A 20,885-nucleotide genomic window follows, 5' to 3' on the forward strand; every position below is an offset into this window, starting at 1 on the left:
ACTTCCACATTTTCTGTTTCTCTCTCTCTCCTCCCCCTATCCCCACTGAATAATGGGCCTTCCTGTCCTTGGTCTTCCTCTTGCTTTGAATGTATTTGTAGAATGCTTTCTTGTCACTCTTTGTCTCTAGCTAGTTTAATCTCATTTTGTGCCTTGGCCTTTCTAATTTTGCCCCTGCATACTTGTGGTGTTTGTTTATATTCATCCTTTGTAATTGGACCTAGTTTCTACTTTTTTGATGTTTGAGAATAGAGGAAGGCAATATGGAATGCCAGGTTGCTTTAACAGAATTTCATTTGGTCACAGCTTTGTCTGCAGAAAACCTTATGCAATACCTTTTTTGTATTTGAACATAATAGCTTGCCCTCTCAGTAGGCAAAAACTTGTTACTATAGACTAGTGTCCTGATATTCAGAACTGCTGAGCACTTGCAGCCCCAAATTATTTCTACAGGACTTTTGTCTGACGAGAACTTCTGAAAAGTAGGCCAAAGTCTTGTGCTTACTCTTTTTCACTTAAACTTGAGTGTTACTGGAACTTGACTTCCAGCATTACATGAACACTGAAGTTACTGTAAATATCTGAAAATAGATACAATGGAATCTCTTTGGTATGTGTGCGCACACTAATTTGTAGGATTGACATATAGTCACTTAAACACACCAAAGCAAAACTGTTTTTTAAAAGCTTTTGTTGGCTCTGTAAAAAGCGACATAATTTCAGATCTTTTCAACCATGTGGATAAGGTTGAGGTTACTACGCGTGAAGAGGCTAGCTCATGCTAATTCTATACCCACCACTAATTAACTACCTTTAGGAACTGTATGTTGAGAAGAAAAAGTAACTTTAATTCTGAAGTCCTCCATTTACTTTTGGGTTATCTTGTACGCTGCAGTTATGCTTTTTGTATAATTGTGTGGGAAGATTTTCACATCTGATATGTGAAATCATGAAAAGCCCTTTTTAGCCAAAAGTCTGTACTACTTGAATAAGGAGAATAGTCCTTTTTGAAAATGCTTGTCAGGAGTGATGGAGAAATCTGTACATGGATGGGTAAGAGGGAAGGATTGAGTAGAGAGCTGTAGGTGACCAAAGGTGAATGGATGTAATAGTGTGTGGGTGGGAGGGTGGGGAATGTAAAAAAGCCATAACATTCTCTAGGGTGTGAGAAGGTTAACAATGGCCTTGAGCTCTACACAGGAATAACTCCAGGCCCCAATCCTGTGCTTGACTAATATGGATACTGAGAAGCCAACATGTACATACAGCTGCTGAGTTAGACATCCCCGTATGGTTTGAGTCAGAATACCTCCCTACTAATTGTGTAGCCATGGCATTACTGTGACTTATGTAGTGCTCACACTTACATGATTGAAGATTAGCAAACTAAAGTTCATTGTTCCTGCATAACTTGGACAAAAGTTGATCTTCTCCACATAAGGGTATCCTATGTTTAATTGGCATTGTACATTCATAAAACTGAAGTAATATGGCTGCTCTTCTTCATGCCTGATGGTGCAGATGTCTACACAAACTAGAGAGAGCAATGTGCCTTTGGAATCTCATCCTGTAGGAATGTAGAACTGTTCACTTCCACGGTTTCCCATTTAAATTACTCACATTTTTCTAACTCTTCCACTTTTGAGTTTACCTGGGTAGTAAATAAACATGCAGATCTCTGCAAGAGCACTCTCTAACCTAGACATGGCATGGAGTATGAAACATGTAATTAACTGGGGAATGCTTGTAGAAAGTACTGAGTAGCATACAAATAAGACTAAAAAGCTTTGGATGTTTAGCCAAACTTATGATGATTGTTACTAGTGACTCTTGCATGCCTGTAGACTCTCAGTAGTCCTCCATTTCTGTCTGACCTGATACCTTGATCTGTCCCATCCAATGTAATTGGAATCAGGCCTACTTCCTTCCTGTGGCCTCTTTTCCAGCAAACTTGTCTTTCAAAAGATCTATTACATCTAGTCACTCAGTGCTAATACAGGATTGTTTCTTACAGTGCATTGTTTAGTTTTAAAAGTTCTAAAAGTAACAGCGGTTCTGCTATGTAACTAATCTGTGTTTTTCAACTGAATTTCCCTTACCCCTTTCTTGGGATGATCCCCATTGTGGGGGAAACAACCACTCTACAGATCTTGGAACAAGCCAGAATGGGTTCTGTGTATTGGTTTGGGTATGTGACAAAGCTAAAAGACCATCTAAAATCTGAAATGATCCACAAAAAGCTGCATTCAAACCCCTTTTTTCTTGAGGACTGGGGTATATTTCATGTGTATTTCATGCCCAATTCTGAACTTGTGCTAATGTGGCATTTTTGCTGGAAATGCCACACTTGAAGCTTCAGACTGTAAAGGGCAAGTTTTTGAGATGTTAGTGCCAAGCAACCTTGTTTGTAGCTCTACCTACTATTAGCTGCGGTTTCTTTAAAACATCTGGCAATGCCACTTCCAAAAAAAGACATGTACTCAGTATTCTATCACTCATGATTCTAATTGGCTGGGGGAGGGAGGTATACTTCAAAAATCTGAATTGTGCAGCTTAGTTTAAAAACTCAATTCCTGTCCAAGTTTAGGTTTAAAACTGCTAAGGGTATGTCTACACTACGAAATTAGTTCGAATTTATAGAAGCCGGTTTTATTGAAATCAGTTGTATACAGCCGATTGTGTATGTCCACACAATAAAATGCTCTAGGTGCTCTAGTCAGCAGACCGCGTCCACAGTACGAGGCTAGCGTCGACTTCCGGAGCATTGCACTATGGGTAGCTATCCCACAGTTCCCGCAGTCTCCGCCGCCCCTTGGAATTCTGGGTTGAGATCCCAATGCCCGGATGATGCAAAACAGTGTCGCGGGCGGTTCTGGGTACATGTCGTCAGGCCCCTCCCTCCCCCGTCACAGCAACGGCAGACAATAGATTCGCGCCTTTTTACCTGGGTTACCTGTGCAGACAACATGGAGCCCACTCAGCACAGCTGAGCTCACTGTCACCATATGTCCTCTTGGTGCCGGCAGACGTGGGACTGCATTGCTACGCAGCAGCAGCTAACTGCCTTTTGGCGGTAGACGGTGCAGTAGACTGGTAGCCTTCATCGGCGATCTGGGTGCTGGCAGCCGTGGGGCTTGCCTTTTGGCAGTAAATGGTGTATTATGACTGTTAGCCGGCCTATTACAAGTCGGGTCATCGCACGTTAGCAGAGTCTTCCCTGAGCAGCAGCTCGTGCAATAGGCCTGAAGACCATCGTCATACACCGCCCCGTATTTGCTGCCAAGCACCCAGAAAGATGCCGAGGGCTATCAGTCACGCTGCACCGTCGTCTTAAGATGAAAAAAAATAGATTTTCTCTGTATTCATTTGCTTCCCCCTCCCTCCGTCAAATCAACGGCCTGCTAAACCCAGGGTTTTCAGTTTAATCTTTGGGGGGGACCAGTCTGTGACAGTTGTTTGTGTCTCTCCCTGATGCACAGCCACCGTTCTTTATTTTAATTCCCTGTGCCTGTACGCCATGTCGTCACTCGGCCCCCCTCCCTCCTTCCCCTAGGCCGTCAGATACTACGTTTGCGCCACAGCTCGAGCCGAGAAGCGGTTCGCGCCTTTTCTTTGAATTCTGGGTTGAGATCCCAATGCCCGGATGATGCAAAAAAGTGTCGCGGGCGGTTCTGGGTACATGTCGTCAGGCCCCTCCCCCCTCGTCACAGCAACAGCAGACAATAGATTCGCGCCTTTTTACCTGGGTTACCTGTGCAGACAACATACCACGGCAAGCATGGAGCCCGCTCAGCTCAGCTGAGCTCACCGTCACCATATGTCCTCTGGGTGCCGGCAGACGTGGGACTGCATTGCTACACAGCAGCAGCTGCTAACTGCCTTTTGGCGGTAGACGGTGTAGCATGAGTGATAGCCGTGGGGCTGGCAGCCGTAGGGCTGCATTGCACCAGCCCCTTCCAGGTGATGGTATATTATGACTGGTACCCGTCATCGTCATACTGGTATGGCTGTCAATCATGGCCACCTGGGCAGACATGCTACTGTTTTGATGATGACGGTTACCAGTCACAATATACTATTTTCTGCCAATTGCCCAATATTGTCTGCTAAGCACCCAGAAGAGGCCGAGGGCGATGCTGGGTGCTGGCGGACGTGGGGCTGGCAGACGTGGGGCTGCATTGCTACACAGCAGCAGCCCCTTGCCTTTTGGCAGATGATGGTATATTATGATTGGTACCCATCGTCATCTTACTGGTATGGCTGTCACTCATGCTGCAGCGTCGGCTGCCACCTTAAGATGTAAAAAATAGATTTGTTCTGTGTTCATTTGCTTCCCCTTCCTCCGTGAAATCAACGGCCTGCTAAGCCCAGGGTTTCCAGTTTCATCTTTGGGGGGACCATTCTGTGTGACAGTTGTTTGTGTTTCTCCCTGTTCCTGTACCTGTACGCCATGTCGTCACTCGGCCCTCCCTCCCTCCCTCCTTCTCCTGGTCCATCAGATACTACTTTCGCGCCTTTTTTCTGACCAGGCGCCATAGCTAGCACTGGGATCATGGAGCCCGCTCAGATCACCGCGGCAATTATGAGCACTATGAACACCACGCGCATTGTCCTGGAGTATATGCAGAGCCAGAACATGCCAAGGCGAAACCCGGACCAGGCGAGGAGGCGATTGCAGCGCGGCGACGAGAGTGATGAGGAAATTGACATGGACATAGACCTCTCACAAGGCACAGGCCCCAGCAATGTGGAAATCATGGTGTCACTGGGGCAGGTTCATGCCGTGGAACGCCGATTCTGGGCCCGGGAAACAAGCACAGACTGGTGGGATCGCATCGTGCTGCAGGTATGGGACGATTCCCAGTGGCTGCGAAACTTTCGCATGCGTAAGGGCACTTTCATGGAACTTTGTGACTTGCTTTCCCCTGCCCTGAAACGCCAGGATACCAAGATGAGAGCAGCCCTCACAGTTGAGAAGCGAGTGGCGATAGCCCTGTGGAAGCTTGCAACGCCAGACAGCTACCGGTCAGTCGGGAATCAATTTGGAGTGGGCAAATCTACGGTGGGGGCTGCTGTGATCCAATTTGCCAGGGCAATGAAAGACCTGGTGATAGCAAGGGTAGTGACTCTGGGCAACGTGCAGTCAATAGTGGATGGTTTTGCTGAAATGGGATTCCCAAACTGTGGCGGGGCCATAGACGGAACCCATATCCCTATCTTGTCACCGGAGCACCAAGCCACCGACTACGTAAACCGCAAGGGGTACTTTTCAATGCTGCTGCAAGCCCTGGTGGATCACAAGGGACGTTTCACCAACATCAACGTGGGATGGCCGGGAAAGGTACATGATGCTCGCGTCTTCAGGAACTCTGCTCTGTTTCGAAAGCTGGAGGAAGGGACTTTCTTCCTGGACCAGAAAGTGACCATTGGGGATGTTGAAATGCCTATCGTGATCCTTGGGGACCCAGCCTACCCCTTAATGCCATGGCTCATGAAGCCGTACACAGGCAGCCTGGACAGGAGTCAGGACCTGTTCAACTACAGGCTGAGCAAGTGCCGAATGGTGGTGGAATGTGCATTTGGACGTTTAAAAGCGCGCTGGCGCAGCTTACTGACTCGCTCAGACCTCAGCGAAAAGAATATCCCCATTGTTATTGCTGCTTGCTGTGCGCTCCACAATATCTGTGAGAGTAAGGGGGAGACCTTTATGGCGGGGTGGGAGGTTGAGGCAACTCGCCTGGCCGCTGATTACGCGCAGCCAGACACCAGGGCGGTTAGAGGAGCACAGCAGGGCGCGGTGCGCATCAGAGAAGCTTTGAAAACGAGTTTTGTGACTGGCCAGGCTACTGTGTGAAACTTCTGTTTCTCCTTGATGAACCCTCCAACCCCCGCCCCCCGACCCGGTTCACTCTACTTCCCTGTAAACCAACCACCCCACCCCACCCTCCCCTCCCCTCCCGCTTGCAGAGGCAATAAAGTCATTGTTTTTTCACATTCATGCATTCTTTATTAGTTCCTTACAGAGGTAGGGGGATAATTGCCAAGGTAGCCTGGGATGGGTGGGGGAGGAGGGATGGAAAAGGACACACTGCATTTTAAAACTTTAACTCTTATTGAAGGCCAGCCTTCTGATGCTTGGGCGATCATCTGGGGTGGAGTGACTGGGTGGACGGAGGCCCCCCCACCGTGTTCTTGGGCGTCTTGGTGAGGAGGCTATGGAACTTGGGGAGGAGGGCTGTTGGTTACACAGGGGCTGTAGCGGCGGTCTCTGCTCCTGCTGCCTTTCCTGCAACTCAACCATACGCTCGAGCATATCACTTTGATGCTCCAGCAGACGGAGCATTGCCTCTTGCCGTCTGTCTGCAAGCTGACGCCACCTATCGTCTTCAGCCCGCCACTTGCTCTGTTCTTCCCGCGATTCAGCCCGCCACCTCTCCTCTCGTTCATATTGGGCTTTTCTCATCTCCGACATTGACTGCCTCCACGCATTCTGCTGTGCTCTATCAGCGTGGGCGGACATCTGCAGCTCCGTGAACATCTCGTCCCTCGTCTTACGTTTTCTCTTTCTAATGTTCACGAGCCTCTGCGAAGGAGAAACATTTGCAGCTGGTGGAGGAGAAGGGAGAGGTGGTTAAAAAAGACACATTTTAGGGAACAATGGGTACACTCTTTCATTACAAGGTCGCATATTTCGGCTTGCAGGCAGCCATCGTAGGCCACAGTGTTTTGGCTTTTTTAACCTTCTTAACATGCGGGAAAGGTTGCAAACAGCAGCGCATTTCCCATATCAAGGATGAATTGGGTTGTCCATTTAAAATGGGGTTTCAATGTAAAAGGAGGGGGCTGCGGTTTCCCGGTTAACATGCGGCACAAACACAAGTAAACCCCCCCACACACACGATTCTCTGGGATGATCACTTCACCCCTCCCCCCCCACCGCGTGGTTAACAGCGGGGAACATTTCTGGTCAGAAGAGCAGGAACGGGCGCCTCTGAATGTCCCCCTTAATAAAATCACCCCATTTCAACCAGGAGAGCTTTCTGGAGATGTCCCTGGAGGATTTCCGCTCCATCCCCATACACGTTAACAGACTTGCTTGCTTTTTTTTTTGTAATGTTTACAAATATTTACAAAGTTACACTCACCAGAGGTCTCCTGTGTGCCCTGAGGGTCTTGGGTGAGTTCGGGGGTTACTGGTTCCAGGTCCAGGGTCACAAACATATCCTGGCTGTTGGGGAAACCGGTTTCTCCGCTTCCTTGCTGCTGTGAGCTACCTACAGTACCTCCATCGTCATCTTCCTCGTTCCCCGAACCGTCTTCCCTGTGTGTTTCTCCAGTGAGAGTCATAGCACACGGTTGGGGTAGTGGTGGCTGCACCCCCTAGGATCGCATGCAGCTCCGCGTAGTAGCGGCAAGTTTGCGGCTCTGCCACGGACCTTCCGTTTGCTTCTCTGGCTTTGTGGTAGGCTTGCCGTAGCTCCTTAATTTTCACGCGGCACTGCTGTGTGTCCCTGTTATGGCCTCGGTCCTTCATGGCCTTGGAGATCTTTTCTAATACTTTTCCATTTCTTTTACTGCTACGGAGTTCAGCTATCACTGCTTCATCTCCCCATATGGCGAGCAGATCTCGTACCTCCCGTTCGGTCCATGCTGGAGCTCTTTTGCGATCCTGGGAGGACTCCATGACGGTTACCTGTGCTGATGAGCTCTGCGTGGTCACCTGTGCTCTCCACGCTGGGCAAACAGGAAATGAAATTCAAACCTTCGCGGGTCTTTTCCTGTCTACCTGGTCAGTGCATCTGAGTTGAGAGCGCTGTCCAGAGCGGTCACAATGAAGCACTGTGGGATAGCTCCCGGAGGCCAATAACATCGAATTCCGTCCACACTACCCCAATTCCGACCCGCAAAGGCCGGTTTTATCGCTAATCCCCTCGTCGGAGGTGGTGTAAAGAAACCGGTTTAAAGGGCCCTTTAAGTCGAAAGAAAGGGCCTCTTTGTGTGGACGTGTCCAGGCTTAATTCGGTTTAACGCTGCTAAAGTCGACCTAAACCCGTAGTGTAGACCAGGCCTAAGAGTGTTTAGTTGGCAGTACTAAATGCTGAGTGTTACTTGTTTGGCTGAATAAATATACCTAATTTTGTCTTGAACAAAGTGTTGCATACGTGGAAAAACAGTGAATTAATGCCACAAGCTTAATCCACTGACTGACTACAGTAAACTGACTTCTGAAGTGAACAAAGTGTGAACTTGTACATCAAGTTTTATTCAGGAAATGCCAATAACCAGTTTAGCACTTCCTATTCTGTGGTATTTGATTCTTAAACATCTGTTCATGTGAGGACACTTGTCAGACTACTTACTGCAGGTTTTTCTCCTGCATCTGTTTATATCCTTTTTCATTACATATTAGGTGCCTAAACCTGGACATCAGTCAGCTGCAGAATTTTGCTGTACTTCTACTCTTCCAAAGGATCCTATACTAAGAAAGGAAAAACTGCAGGATTTGATGACTCAGATACAAGGGACTTACAACTTCATGCAGGTATGTGTCTTGTTTATTCTGCAATTACACCTACAGGGCTTGGGTCCCCATTGTGCCAGTGGTAATATTGTAGCAAATTTGTAATGACTTGCTTTGTTACTGGAGTGGAGCTAGTTACTATTGACTAAATTAATGAGTTTTTAGCAGACTATAGAATCTTTAACTTCTGTGATCTCTTTTGATCTGAACAATCCTAATTTTTCCCATTTCATGAATTTGGTAATCTTTCTAAGGAGTCTATCCTGGATGTTGATAAAGCTTCACCAAGTGCTATTTGTTCATCACAACCACCGTCAGTAACTCCGGCAGGTAGTCCTGTAGGTAGGTAAACTCTTAAATAGAATCAGAGTTCTTGAAGTTGAATGGAGCAATGTTTCACTTGCACTGTGCATCACAGTGTAGCCATAATGGAAAAAAAATTCTGTCTAGAATCTATCTCCTTCACAATGTCTAAATCTAATGGCTAACATTTCATTAAATAGCCAATGGAATAATTTACAGCAACACTTAAATATGCATGAAGCTGCAGGGTTGTGGAACAATTGTTGTCTTGCAACCTGACACTTATACATGGTCAAGTTCTTATGGCTCAGTACTTTCACCTCACCTAGGATTCAGTCCTTCAGATTGTACTTGTGTACCTATCTACGACACAGAATGTTTTATAATAGAACTCTAACAACCTATGGAATTCCTACACATACCTATTGCCTCTGGTGCAACAGTTAATACTGAACTCTAGTTATGCTGGTGCTATTAAGGTTTGAAGGGTAACAGGACTGTTTTTAAAAATATATGAAGAAATTGTGTATTACAAAACAGGAAAAGAAGTCAGTCGTAATGTGTTTTGGGGAATGAAAGAAAATCTAAATGTTCATTCTTCTACCTCCTCAAACTGAGTAAATTTGTCTTGAATCATTCAAGTAATCTTACTGAAATAGCTGTTCATACATAAGTCTTTCTGTTGCTGGAGACTGCTTGGACCTTTAACTTCACAAGATGAAACTACACTTCCTAAATGAGAGTGACTTAATTTAGGTTAATTTATTCAGCTTTCTGGTGTGCTTACTGTGTGATGTATAGTAAGGGCAGTGTAGCTGCCCAAATTTAAGGAATTTTTTTTAAATCAGATCTTTGAATTATGCTGAAGCTGTAGTTAAATTTAAGGCAAATATGTTGCTTGACTAATCCCTTACTCTTATTTTTACAAAGCTTCTAAAGAACAGAAACTGCCAAGTCAAAATGACTTTCTTCAACAGCCACCACAGGTAAACTTAAAATAAGGGTACTGCTCTATAGAATTAGACAATTGTGATTTTTTTTAAATAAGATTTATGTATTGTGCTTTCAGAAATAACTGAGGAATTATATAGGGAAATTATGCCAAAATATTGCTGTCCTGAGACAGACCAAATTTTATTTGGTCTACCAAGTTAAAACAGTATAGAACTTTAAAATCAAGTTTTGTTTTTATAATCTCTTCAAAGCGAACTCCCACCAGATATATAGCTCTATACTCTAGGCTATATATCAAAAAAGCATTGTATGCCATCTTAACTTCAGTGTAATAGCAGACGAGTGAAAATAACATTTATAAGCTCCATTTCATAGTATGGAAGATGTATTTGGATTTAGCTTTCCATTGCCAGCACAACTAGTGGAGGGGGAGAGGGAGAGAGAAACATCTGTTGGCGGAAGAGAAGCTTTCGAGCTCCAGAGCTCCTCTTCAAGTCTGGAAAAGAACCAGAGTTGTGCAGCTAAATACAAGGTGGGACAAATAGTTAAGCATAAGGGGTTAATACAGATGGCAAGAAACCACTTAAAATGGAGTGATTATCACCTCTGCAGTCATAAGACCAAGGAATGTTAGTAGGTTTTGAATGGTTGTAATGAGCCATAAAACTGGTGTCTGAGACCATGACTTAGTGTCTGGCAGAGTTTTATGAATTTAAGTTCCCAGGCTCATCTTCTGAAGATGGTGTTGTGTAGGTTTGCTTTGAGGATGAGGACTGATATGTCAGATATGAAGTGATCACTTTGAAAAGTGTTGGCTCACATGTGATAGGGTGTCTTGACTTGTCTTGTCATTTTTCTGAGTGAGTTCATTTGAGAGTGTAGAGATTTGTCTGGTTTCGCCCACACAGTTGGGGCATTTGATGGACTGGATGAGGTACGTCCCTATGTTCTGAATAGGCACATGTAGGATCTGCGCTAATCTAGGTAATATGAAAAAATCAAGAGAATTGTTTGCATTGCCTACCTGGAGATGCAGTTGACCTTGACTTTTCAGTGTGCCTATTGCAGTATTATCTGAAGAGTAATCAAGCATCATCCTCCAATAACGGTATAAGGAAGAAATTTCCATTTCACTCATTTCAGACCAGTAGCACTTGAGTTTTAAATAACTGTTTCAAATGGCTCAGCTAATATATTTAAAAGCAAATCTAAGAGCAACTTGAAGAAAAATTAGGACGAATTTTCAAAAATACTGGATGACAAGTGTTGTCCTATTTAGAGCAATATCTAAGTGTCAGGAACCCTATATAATGGCCTAATAGGCAGACATAACTGTTAGTGAAATTCCAAGCATTGGCATGAAAACGCTAATTTATAAACTAAAGCATGCACTTTAACAAAACTGCCAGAAAGCTTTTCAGAACTACTAGGTTTGAGGGCTGTTATCTCCAATTAACTTTATCTGAAGTAGTTTCTCTTCCTGACAGGCTGCTGCTTCTCCCATTACCCTGCATGGCTCAAATACTTCCTTAGCATCTGCTGATCACACTCTTTCTGGTTCCGAAACTGATGATCTTATGACACCACAGACACCACAGGTAAGATATCAAGACAACATTGACACTTCCCACTGGAGTTTCGTTGGCCTTCATTGTGTTCCATGTGATAACTGTGTTCTTGCAGAAACCATTTGGGGCCTTCTTTAAAGACATTGACTCCATTCAACTGCTTAGAGGTACTGCTGCTGAGTAACAAGACTGTTTTCTCTCTGTGTATTGTTTGGTTCCTGGAATCAAGACAAGTCTCCCACACAGAAAAGCAAAACTTCTAAGCCATTACACCAACCTCTGTTTTAAGGGAGTTTAGAATAGCACTAGTAAATACATGCATAGTATTGTGCAAATGTGTTTTGGTTGTAAAGTACTAACAGCATAAAAGGAAATTGGGAGGCGGGGTGTGTCATTTTTTACCACTTACAAGAATTATCTCCTTCGTAGTGACTTGAAAATACTGCCTTCAAGCCTGTAACTCTATTCAGTGTGATACAGATATTTTGATTAAAAAGTAACCTATGAGGAAATGATTGAATAGGATAGTCTTGCTTTTTGAGGGGAAATTATCGATTTTTCTGGGTAATTGGCTAAAGCAAACTGAAAATGCCATGCTACACATGTAGTTTTGTAAGATGTAGATCAAAGTAAACACAGTAGATCCAAAGTGAATGCATCAACACACTACCTTTTTATTACGATAACACTTTTTCAAATTATAAACTTCTTTATTTCTGCAACATTCTATTGATAATTAAGTTACATCTGTTAAGGCTTTTGTCCTTTCAGACATCAGAACTACTTTCTCAAGAGACTGAGAATTATACTTCATCTCAGCCACCTTATCAGACAAGCCCATGCATCTCTGAGCCAGTAATATCCAAAAAGATTGAAATTGCCCAGGTGAGTAACTGTTTTTTACATATGGTTAAATCTCTGCTCACAAACTTAACTTGAACAACTCAGTCAAAATTAACAATGTAAATCTGAGTGACTAGATGCTTCAGATCTAAATTAGGTTTTCCGTTTTACTTAGTATGCTAAATACCTGGTCTCGATAGTGCATCTCGGAAAGGTGGAAACCTTCCTTTCTGTTAACCCTCTGCTTAGGGTGAGTTTTAAATTAGTCTTTCCTATCTACAGTGCTCTGATATGCTGCCAAAGCATTTTTTGCACTGATTTCAGCACAGTTCATTTTAGCATTGGAAGGGACAAGTGTGGAGGCTTAAACAGCATTAGTGTACTTGCACATAGGCATTGACTTGGTACTGAAATGAGCAAGCAAACTGTTTCAGCACTACAGTACTGACCACTTTGGTAATTAAACATTGAACCTTTCTGGTGGGAAAGAGGTCACCATACTTTTGTCTCTGGGATCAAGGAACTACTTTCTACATTTTGAGGCATACTTAGATCTGTATACAATAGCAGGCACTTTAATATCTTTCAGTTGTGGAAAAAGCTGTCTGTCCATGTTGTGGTTTCCTTTTGTAGGAAATTATGATGGTTGGTATGTTTAATAGTCCATGAACATTCTTTCACTTAATAGACTGCAATAGAAGTACTGATTGCTGAGGATGCACAGCAAGATTTGAAATTGTAAGCAAAAGCTATTCTGTTGCTTTGCTATGTCCAAATGTCAACCTGCATAAACTGCTGATTTTCGACGGTTTGTTCCAATGCCTAGACTAACTTCTTGTATTACTGCCTGATAACTGTCAAGTGACCTCACTATGTATTTTTGTTCCTTCCTCAGGCAACTATTCCCCTGCCAAGAGACCCACAGTCACCACTGCCTACTTCAAGTACCTCCATGTCATCAGTGTCACAGGGGCAAACCTTTCAATCTCCTCCAGCAAGCAGCAGTTCTGTTACCATAAATGCAGCTCCCTTTCAGGCTATGCAGACTGTAAGTATATCTCTTGTAGAGGATAAACAGGAAAGCACTCATGACAAGAATGCTTAAAAATTATTACCTCAGCCTTAAAACTATTAAATGCACTGTCTAGGTTTCAGCGCAAAACTTGATAGCACATACTATAACTGAGGACCTCTCAATGTCAGTCTAGTCACAAATTTTGGTTGCTCCTGCCTTTCCTTCTGTGCTTCATTAGTAGGATATTTCCATGAGCTGAGAAGCTCTTCTGCTGCCATTGTGTAGGTCAAAATCAAGCACCCCACCTTGTTAACGGTCAAATTTTATTTATAATAGGCCAGCAGTTGCAGGTGACTGAATTCCTAATAAGCTAACTTTTAATCTAATCTGTTAATGAAATTCCTGTTAGTCAGGACCCCTTGTTTGTAAACCTTTTCACAGTTGAGACATGCTAGACATGACTGAGCCAATTAACTTCTGAAAGTACCAGTGGGGGTTGCTACATAGCAAAATAAGGCATTGCTTTCAAATCATGGGGCTGGAACGTTCTCTACTAAAGTTAAAACCTAAATTTTTGACCAACCCAGATGGTAGTGGTTTTATAGCTCACTGAGCAATGTCCAGCCATGCCTAAAGATTAAGAATTTGGCCCTGTTTTCAAATGACTGAGTGTTGCATGTCTTTCCCAGCAACTAAACCATATGAGGGGAAGGAAAACTGGAGATGCCTGTTGAAAGGCATGCTGCTTCAAATGATCACATGGATTCCTCTCCATGTGCCTGAGAAAGATCACGTTCTCTTGACCAGCAGTGTGTGTTGCAACTGTGTCCTAGATGTCCTTGTGACACTCCATCCAAGGGTGGAACAGGCCCAACCATTCCTCAATTCCTTTTTGCTAGCTATGGCAGTGGTATAGAACCCATGCCATTTTGTCATTCCGCATCAGGGTGGTGGTGTAGTAGTAGTAGTAGTGTTACGTTTTTATTTTTTTTATTTTTTGCCAGTTGGGAAGAGACTGTCATCCTTTTAGGCTAGATGCTCCTTACCCTACAGAGGCTCTATATGGCAGAGACAAAATCTTTTGAATCAAAATTTGCCCCCTGTCTGAAGTTGGTTCAGCTTAATGATCAGGTGTCTATTTTGCCTAGAAGACTAATGTATTCCCTGAGTGACTTTTGTATCATGTATCATGCTTTCTCTAAACAGATTCAGTGCTGGAGAGACTTGCCTAAAATTGTTCCTGCTGGAGCACTCTATGCAAGCCTCCTCAAATATCAAAAGGAAGGATGTAGCTCGATATAATTTCTTCTCTTCATCCCCCATTGAGATATGATAGGGAATCATCTCCTACCCCATGCTTCCTGCTCCCTCCTCCATTTGGGTAGCAGAGTGGGAGTTGACTAGGCATTCAGGGGAGGACGCAGTCAGCAGGAAACTACCTTGGGCTAACAGGAAAAAAAAATCCCTCCTCCTACCCCTTATGTGCCCCATCCTAGTACTTATATTTGTATTAGCCCTGGATGCTCTGGAGTGTACAGCTATATTCATTCAAGCCTAAATTCTCTGCCACTTCCGGGGTTAGATCCCCCTGCTGAAAGAGGCAGTATAGCTTAACCCAGTCAGGTCAGCTAGTAAAGGCTCAGATTCTGGAAAGGTAATGAGAAGCTCCTCCTAGCTTCTTTCCTCTCAATTTCCAGGGAGGTCCAAACTACAATTGAGGATCTTCCCTTTGAGGGTAAATGAGATTTTTAATTCTAAAATGAATGAGGTCCTCCATTCCCTAAAGGACTCCAGGGTGACTTTGCACTTTTTTTTTTTTTTTTTTTTTGGAACTGTGCATTCCAACCTCAAGAAGGAAACAAGACCAGTCTTCCTTCAGGTAGCATCCCCTTGCCCATTCCTATTATCAGCCTCAGGGCTTTAGAGCCACTGAGAGAAACATGAGAACCTTAAACACTTTGTGCAGCCTGAATTCTGGTACCCAAGATAATGACTCATCCATGAGATGGCTTTAGATTTTACATTGCTTTTTCCTCATGAGTTGTGGGTGGTTTCTGGTGGCTGGGGATCTCTGCCATCCCAACAGCTTGTGGAATTAGAGGTAATCTATAAAATAGAAATAGCCTTGCTGTTGTCACCTGGATTATTAGTATACCTTATTTGCAAATGATAGTTAATTATTTTTATTTCTAATAGTCTGTCCCATCCCAAAAGAAGTTCAAATTGCATAATCTCAATATAGTGACAGAACATCATGTAGATGGCAGAGTGGTTGCTTTCTCATACAGACTGCCTGCTTGCCTTTAATAATTCAAGCTGTCTCCCCACATTTCATAATATATCTGTCACTGTACCATAGGATAGATGGCTACCTTAGTATGTGATTTGCAGTTAAAGATAGAAGCTGAAGTGCTTGCCTCGTTGGGTACAATTTTGAATTTCTTGTCTCACTGAAGGTAACAAAGGTCCTTGTAGTGCCCAGCCACTTTACAAGACACTAGTAATGGTTCCACTACTAGTATTGCTAAAGGCCAAACAAATCTTCCTTTTAAGATTCTGAACTTGTCCATGCATCATTCTTAAAACACTCCCCAAAGCATTTTTAGGACTGACACTAAGCATCAAATAGCTTGTGCCATGGCAGCTATTCTTCAGAAAAGGACAGCCTCAGAAGAGAATTGCCTCTGCTTGGTTAGTATATGTGTAGTAAAAATGAAAGCAGAAAAGCCACGTGCATGTGGTTAGCTGCCAAGAACCTGTTTCCCGACTGAAAATTCTCTAACTCAGCTGGCGCTGGGAATCCCAGTAGCGAGACTATTCACTGAGGTGTTACTACATCTCTGGACCAGGGTTTGGGTTTCAGTGAGTTTGGTAAAAGCAGGCTATTGCCAGCAATAACTAAACATTATAGTAAGAACTTTAAAAGTTAATTGTCTGGTGTTTGAAAAAGGTGTGGGGTTGGGACGGGGGCCTTGGATAAGGCACTAGACTAGGGCTTGGAGATCTGAGCTGAAGTAAAGGCTCTGACAGACTGTGACCTGGTGATAGCGGGCTAGTCACTGTGCCTCCAGTTCCTGTATCTAAAATAGGGTTAACTTCCACATTTAGTCTAAATAGACTAGATATACTTTAGGGCATAAACTCTAACCTGCTATGGGACATGTAGAGGGTGTAGCACAATTAGGCTCTGAACTGAGTCTTTAGGTGCTACTGTAGTATAAGTGGTGAAGTATTAATCAACAGTTAAGCTTTTGCTTAAATAAAACATACTTTTTCCAGGTATTTAAGGTGAATGCACCCCTGCCTCCACGTAAAGAGCAGGAAATAAAAGATGACTCCTCATACTCTGCGGGATATAACCAGAGTTTTTCTACAGCAAGTACACAAACTCCTCCTCAGTGCCAGTTACAGTCCACTCATGTTGCAGAGCAAAACTCTCTTTCACAAGAAACTTTGCCAACAGGTGAGGAAAATTCTTTGTACATGGCTGTATCTTTCAAGTGACACTAGACTGACGTGACTATCAAACTGACACTTCAATCTGTTAATCTGCTCCTGAACCTCTACTGCTTTTAATCCAGTAATCCCCTGCAGTTGCCATACAGGTAAAATGGAGTTTAACTGAATAAAAGCTAAGTCTGTGCAGTTGACAATGTAGTTGCATAGGTATTGCTGCCATTAATAACCAGTCCAGATTGCTCTCACTGTGTGACAAGTACCCAGCCTGACTTTCAATCCCAATTGGAGTTTGCAGGGATAGCAGTCTGAAACTAGTTACTTGTAAACAAAGTAAATTTGCCCAAATCAAACGAGGTTAACGTTATCTCCATACTGATTTATACCTGCCTCTGGAAATTTCCATTACTTGCATCTGAAGAAGTGAGGTTCTTATCCACGAAAGCTTATGCTCCCAATACTTCTGGTAGTCTTAAAGGTACCACAGGAGACTCTGTTGCTTTTTACAAATTCAGACTAACACGGCTACCCCTCTGATACTGTACAGATGGTACATTGATAGTATTAAAGGTAACAAATGAGTGTTACATGATTTCCATCTACCCTCAGAATTTGCTTTTATCTCTAAGAGGCTTCTGTCTTCAGGATTAAACTTGTATTTTCAATTTTCTTGTTTTTGGGGGAAAAGTTATTTTTGACTCTTGTAGCATGCTTGTTTTGGGAACTCTTCTACATAACACGTATTAGCTGGAAAGGTCCTGGGAGTAGAGGTAGAAGCAATAAGTGAGGGGAGAACTGTTTTGCACTGAGGACCAAATACTGAATGTATGTCCTAATGATATTGGAGAAGGTTAAACAGGAAAGCCTTCTAAGAACTAAGAACTCCTAACTTAAATGTTGCTACCTTTGCCACCATTTTCATTGAAGTAAAATGTAGAAAATACATGGATAAACAAAATACTTGATACACAATGTGAAAACTGTCATAATTTGTTACTGAAAATCTCCCCCATAAATATAAGGTTTTATGTCTCTATAGAGATAAAAATACCAAGATTCTCTGTATTGTGTTTTAAGGAGTGATTAAGAGGGAGGTTCTTAAGCCGTGGTAGGATGTTCTTGCAAGAAGTCCCAATCCAGACTGAGGCAAATCTGAGCTGGAAGATTTTTAAATTTCAGATGTAAACAGAAGCATCACTAAGTTCAAAGGCAAATCAGGAGTCTGTTGCATATGAAATTGATACCGCTGACTTGTCAGTTATAACTAAGTCATTCAAACTCTGCACTCAGATAAGCATTTGCAGTTGCCTTTGACCTCTGAGATACTATGTGCAACGAAGGACAGAGCTTTGTTCTTAAATCTGTCTGAAACAGGGATTGCACAAACTGTCAGTCTTTTCTGTTTTGGCAAGTAGAAATCTTGACATTTCTTTGTTTTTATACAAAAAGGGCATCTCTCAAGGCACTCCTGCTATATATTACAAAAAGTAAAATTAAAGAGCATAAAACTCCCTTCCCCCATAAATCTGATTCCCTTTAGAAGCGCACTTCCACTGTAGCCTGCACAGATCCAAGAAAACTTCATTCTGGAGTTGAGAACATTCTACCACTAGCCCCACATAAATCTAAGGGAATCAAGTGCTCTTGGTGGTTGTAACTGGCAGGATAACATGAGACAAAGTAGTCTCACATAGCAATATCCCCAGCTATTTAGGGCTTGACAGGTCAAACCACCAAAACTTCAAGCCAGAAACTAATAGGAAAGTAGTGCAGATCATGGGACATTCTCAGTTGCAGCACATGACAATAAACACCATTTAATAGGTTAGCCACCACTTGCTCCACCAGCTTGTTTTCAGATTGATCCATGGGGTAGCCTTATGTAGAGCACCTTCAAATAATGCAATGTTGAGGTGACAGACATGGACCACTGTAGCAAGGGCTGGATCTTAAGTCAATCTTATGGCCAGGCACAATGATGGGCATTCCTGGGCACAGCAATGTTGGTTGGGGTTGTTGGATTCCCTAGCTGCAAAGATTAGTAACACATGCTGGGAATACAGCCTTGATCAGAGGAGATTGGGCTCCCCATATCTGGTTGTTTCCGCTACTCTTAGCAGCAGCATCTGGCTCTGACCTGGACTGAGCATCAGCCAACTAACTCATTTATCGCCAAAAATATTCATGGTGTACTGTGGCTGCCAGACTCTGTATGCAAAGTTTACTATTTTAGTTATCCTATGACCTAACAGGAGGACAGAGCTAGCTTAAAACAATGAATAAACTCTTAAATGTCTATATATGGACTCAATTTGTCATGGCTTGTCACAGGAGAAATATATAGCAAGACATTCTGAACAGATCTTGCCTGAATCTGTCCAGAATGGGTTCAACCAGATTCTTCTGGAAAGTAGGGGGCTTGAATAGCAGTACTTGTTTGTAACAATTTTATGCCTTGTGCATCAGTTCTGTTCAGTGGTGAAAGGTATGGTTCAAAAACTTTCTGTGGGACTAATGGGAGGAACATTATTTCTTATTTTTAATGCAGGAAATAAATGTTGTGAAATATACTGGGTTTAGCGCTTCCATCCAACATTGATTTCAATGCTGAAATAACTTATAGGTATAATAATTCACTGTCTAATTTTTTATTTTTTTCCTTTCTTAAACAGTAAATTACCAACCCGACGGAGCTGTTCCTGTAAGCAATGGTAGCCTTGCCTTTTATCCAGCACAGACTGTTTTCACCAGACCCACTCAGCCTTATCTCAATAATCGTGGATCTGTTAGGGGATCTGCCAAAGGTGGGAGATCACTGACCAATTCATATCGTTCCCCTGGTGGATACAAAGGTATACTTTCACTTGCTTCACCACCTCCCTGTGAAGGGATCAATTCTAGCTGTAGTAGGGGATATAGCTCTAGAACCAGATACTTCTGTGCATTAATCCTAAGAGCTGATAGCATTGAAATTAGGAAAGTAACATACCATATATGAAACATTAGCACTTTATAGTAACTGGCAGAGGAGTATTAAAGAGCCAGGACAGGGCTTGTAAGAGGGCTCAACTGCCTGTGCTTCAACAGGCATGAGCTCACTCCTCAACTCTCCTCTGGACCCCTCTGAACTAGTAGTAAGAGAGGGATGGGGAGGAGCTGGAAGGATAGGTGCATGGGGGCCAGTTCTGGCCTATGGGTCACATTTGACAATTTTGCTATGGAGTATGGTCCTACAGTTTGTGATTACATGGACTTTGACAGATTGAACAAAGTATAAATGGGTCACACTTCATCAATTTGAGTCTGAATCCTCATTTTCTATGAAGGAACCTCGTTAGTTGCTGGTACTGCTTTGGTTTTGCTGGTACTAGTAGCTTACTATGCTCATGAGTAGTGTTCACTTTATAACTACAACTAGCCTCTTGTTGTAGCAGTACCTAAAATGCGTAAGAACTTGTCACCAACTTATGATAACAGTAGTTCTTCATTTTGGCAAAGTACAGCATCTGGGCCTAAATCTGCCATGTCTGAAGGGCATTGCTTTAAAATCGTGCATTTTATGCAAGTCCAACATACTCAGTCACTTTAATGGCAGAGCCAATTTGAATAATACTTATGAGTACACTCTCTTGTGTCTGGGTGCTGTTTTCGTAAGTTACATTGTTAATGTAATTGAGACTCTTGCGGACTAGATCAACCATGTTCGGAATAAATGAGTTCTAATAAAATGCTGTTATGAGTTTTAATTTTGACATTAATGATTATGCCATGCATTTGACTTCCACAAAGCTGCTCTGAAATATGAAATAAATTGTGCATACACACATTTTGTAAACTGTTTTTTTTTAATTGATGCTGACAATCCCTAAAGGAAAATTCTTATTTGAATGTTGGTAACATAAACTGACTCTGGCATTTTAATTTTATATTTTGAGCAGGTTTTGATGCTTATAGAGGATCCCCGTCAATACCTAATGGCAACTATGGCCAGCTGCAGTTTGCTGGTAGAGATTATCCTGGAATTCCATATTCTCAAAGGGTAAGGATTTACTTTTCTTTCTTGTAGCTTTCATGTGTCCTACATTTTTGCAGGAAGTTAATGAGGTTTGGCTACAAACTAGAAAGTGAGTTCAAATTTCAGAATACAAATTTTTGTTGGTACAATACACAATGCTATTTTTAAATTTACTATTGTTTCAGATACCGCTTCTGCTAAGTGCTTTGT

The 20,885-nt window shown here is 42.8% G+C and overlaps 1 protein-coding gene across 3 annotated transcripts in view; it reads left to right on the plus strand.

Annotated features, from left to right (window-relative positions):
- CAPRIN2 (caprin family member 2) overlaps window positions 1-20,885 on the plus strand; it is a 66,822-nt gene that overhangs the window by 41,462 nt on the left and 4,475 nt on the right. For all 3 annotated transcript variants that reach the window (XM_054034664.1, XM_054034675.1, XM_054034686.1), the window contains 9 exons: window positions 8,411-8,542; window positions 8,776-8,863; window positions 9,755-9,810; window positions 11,266-11,376; window positions 12,118-12,231; window positions 13,085-13,237; window positions 16,484-16,667; window positions 19,333-19,512; window positions 20,599-20,699. In XM_054034664.1, the coding sequence (XP_053890639.1) occupies window positions 8,411-8,542; window positions 8,776-8,863; window positions 9,755-9,810; window positions 11,266-11,376; window positions 12,118-12,231; window positions 13,085-13,237; window positions 16,484-16,667; window positions 19,333-19,512; window positions 20,599-20,699 (1,119 nt within the window). The remainder of the gene's footprint in view (window positions 1-8,410; window positions 8,543-8,775; window positions 8,864-9,754; window positions 9,811-11,265; window positions 11,377-12,117; window positions 12,232-13,084; window positions 13,238-16,483; window positions 16,668-19,332; window positions 19,513-20,598; window positions 20,700-20,885) is intronic.

This window comes from Malaclemys terrapin, chromosome 1, assembly GCF_027887155.1.
Source record: "Malaclemys terrapin pileata isolate rMalTer1 chromosome 1, rMalTer1.hap1, whole genome shotgun sequence".
Lineage (NCBI taxonomy): Eukaryota > Metazoa > Chordata > Testudines > Emydidae > Malaclemys > Malaclemys terrapin.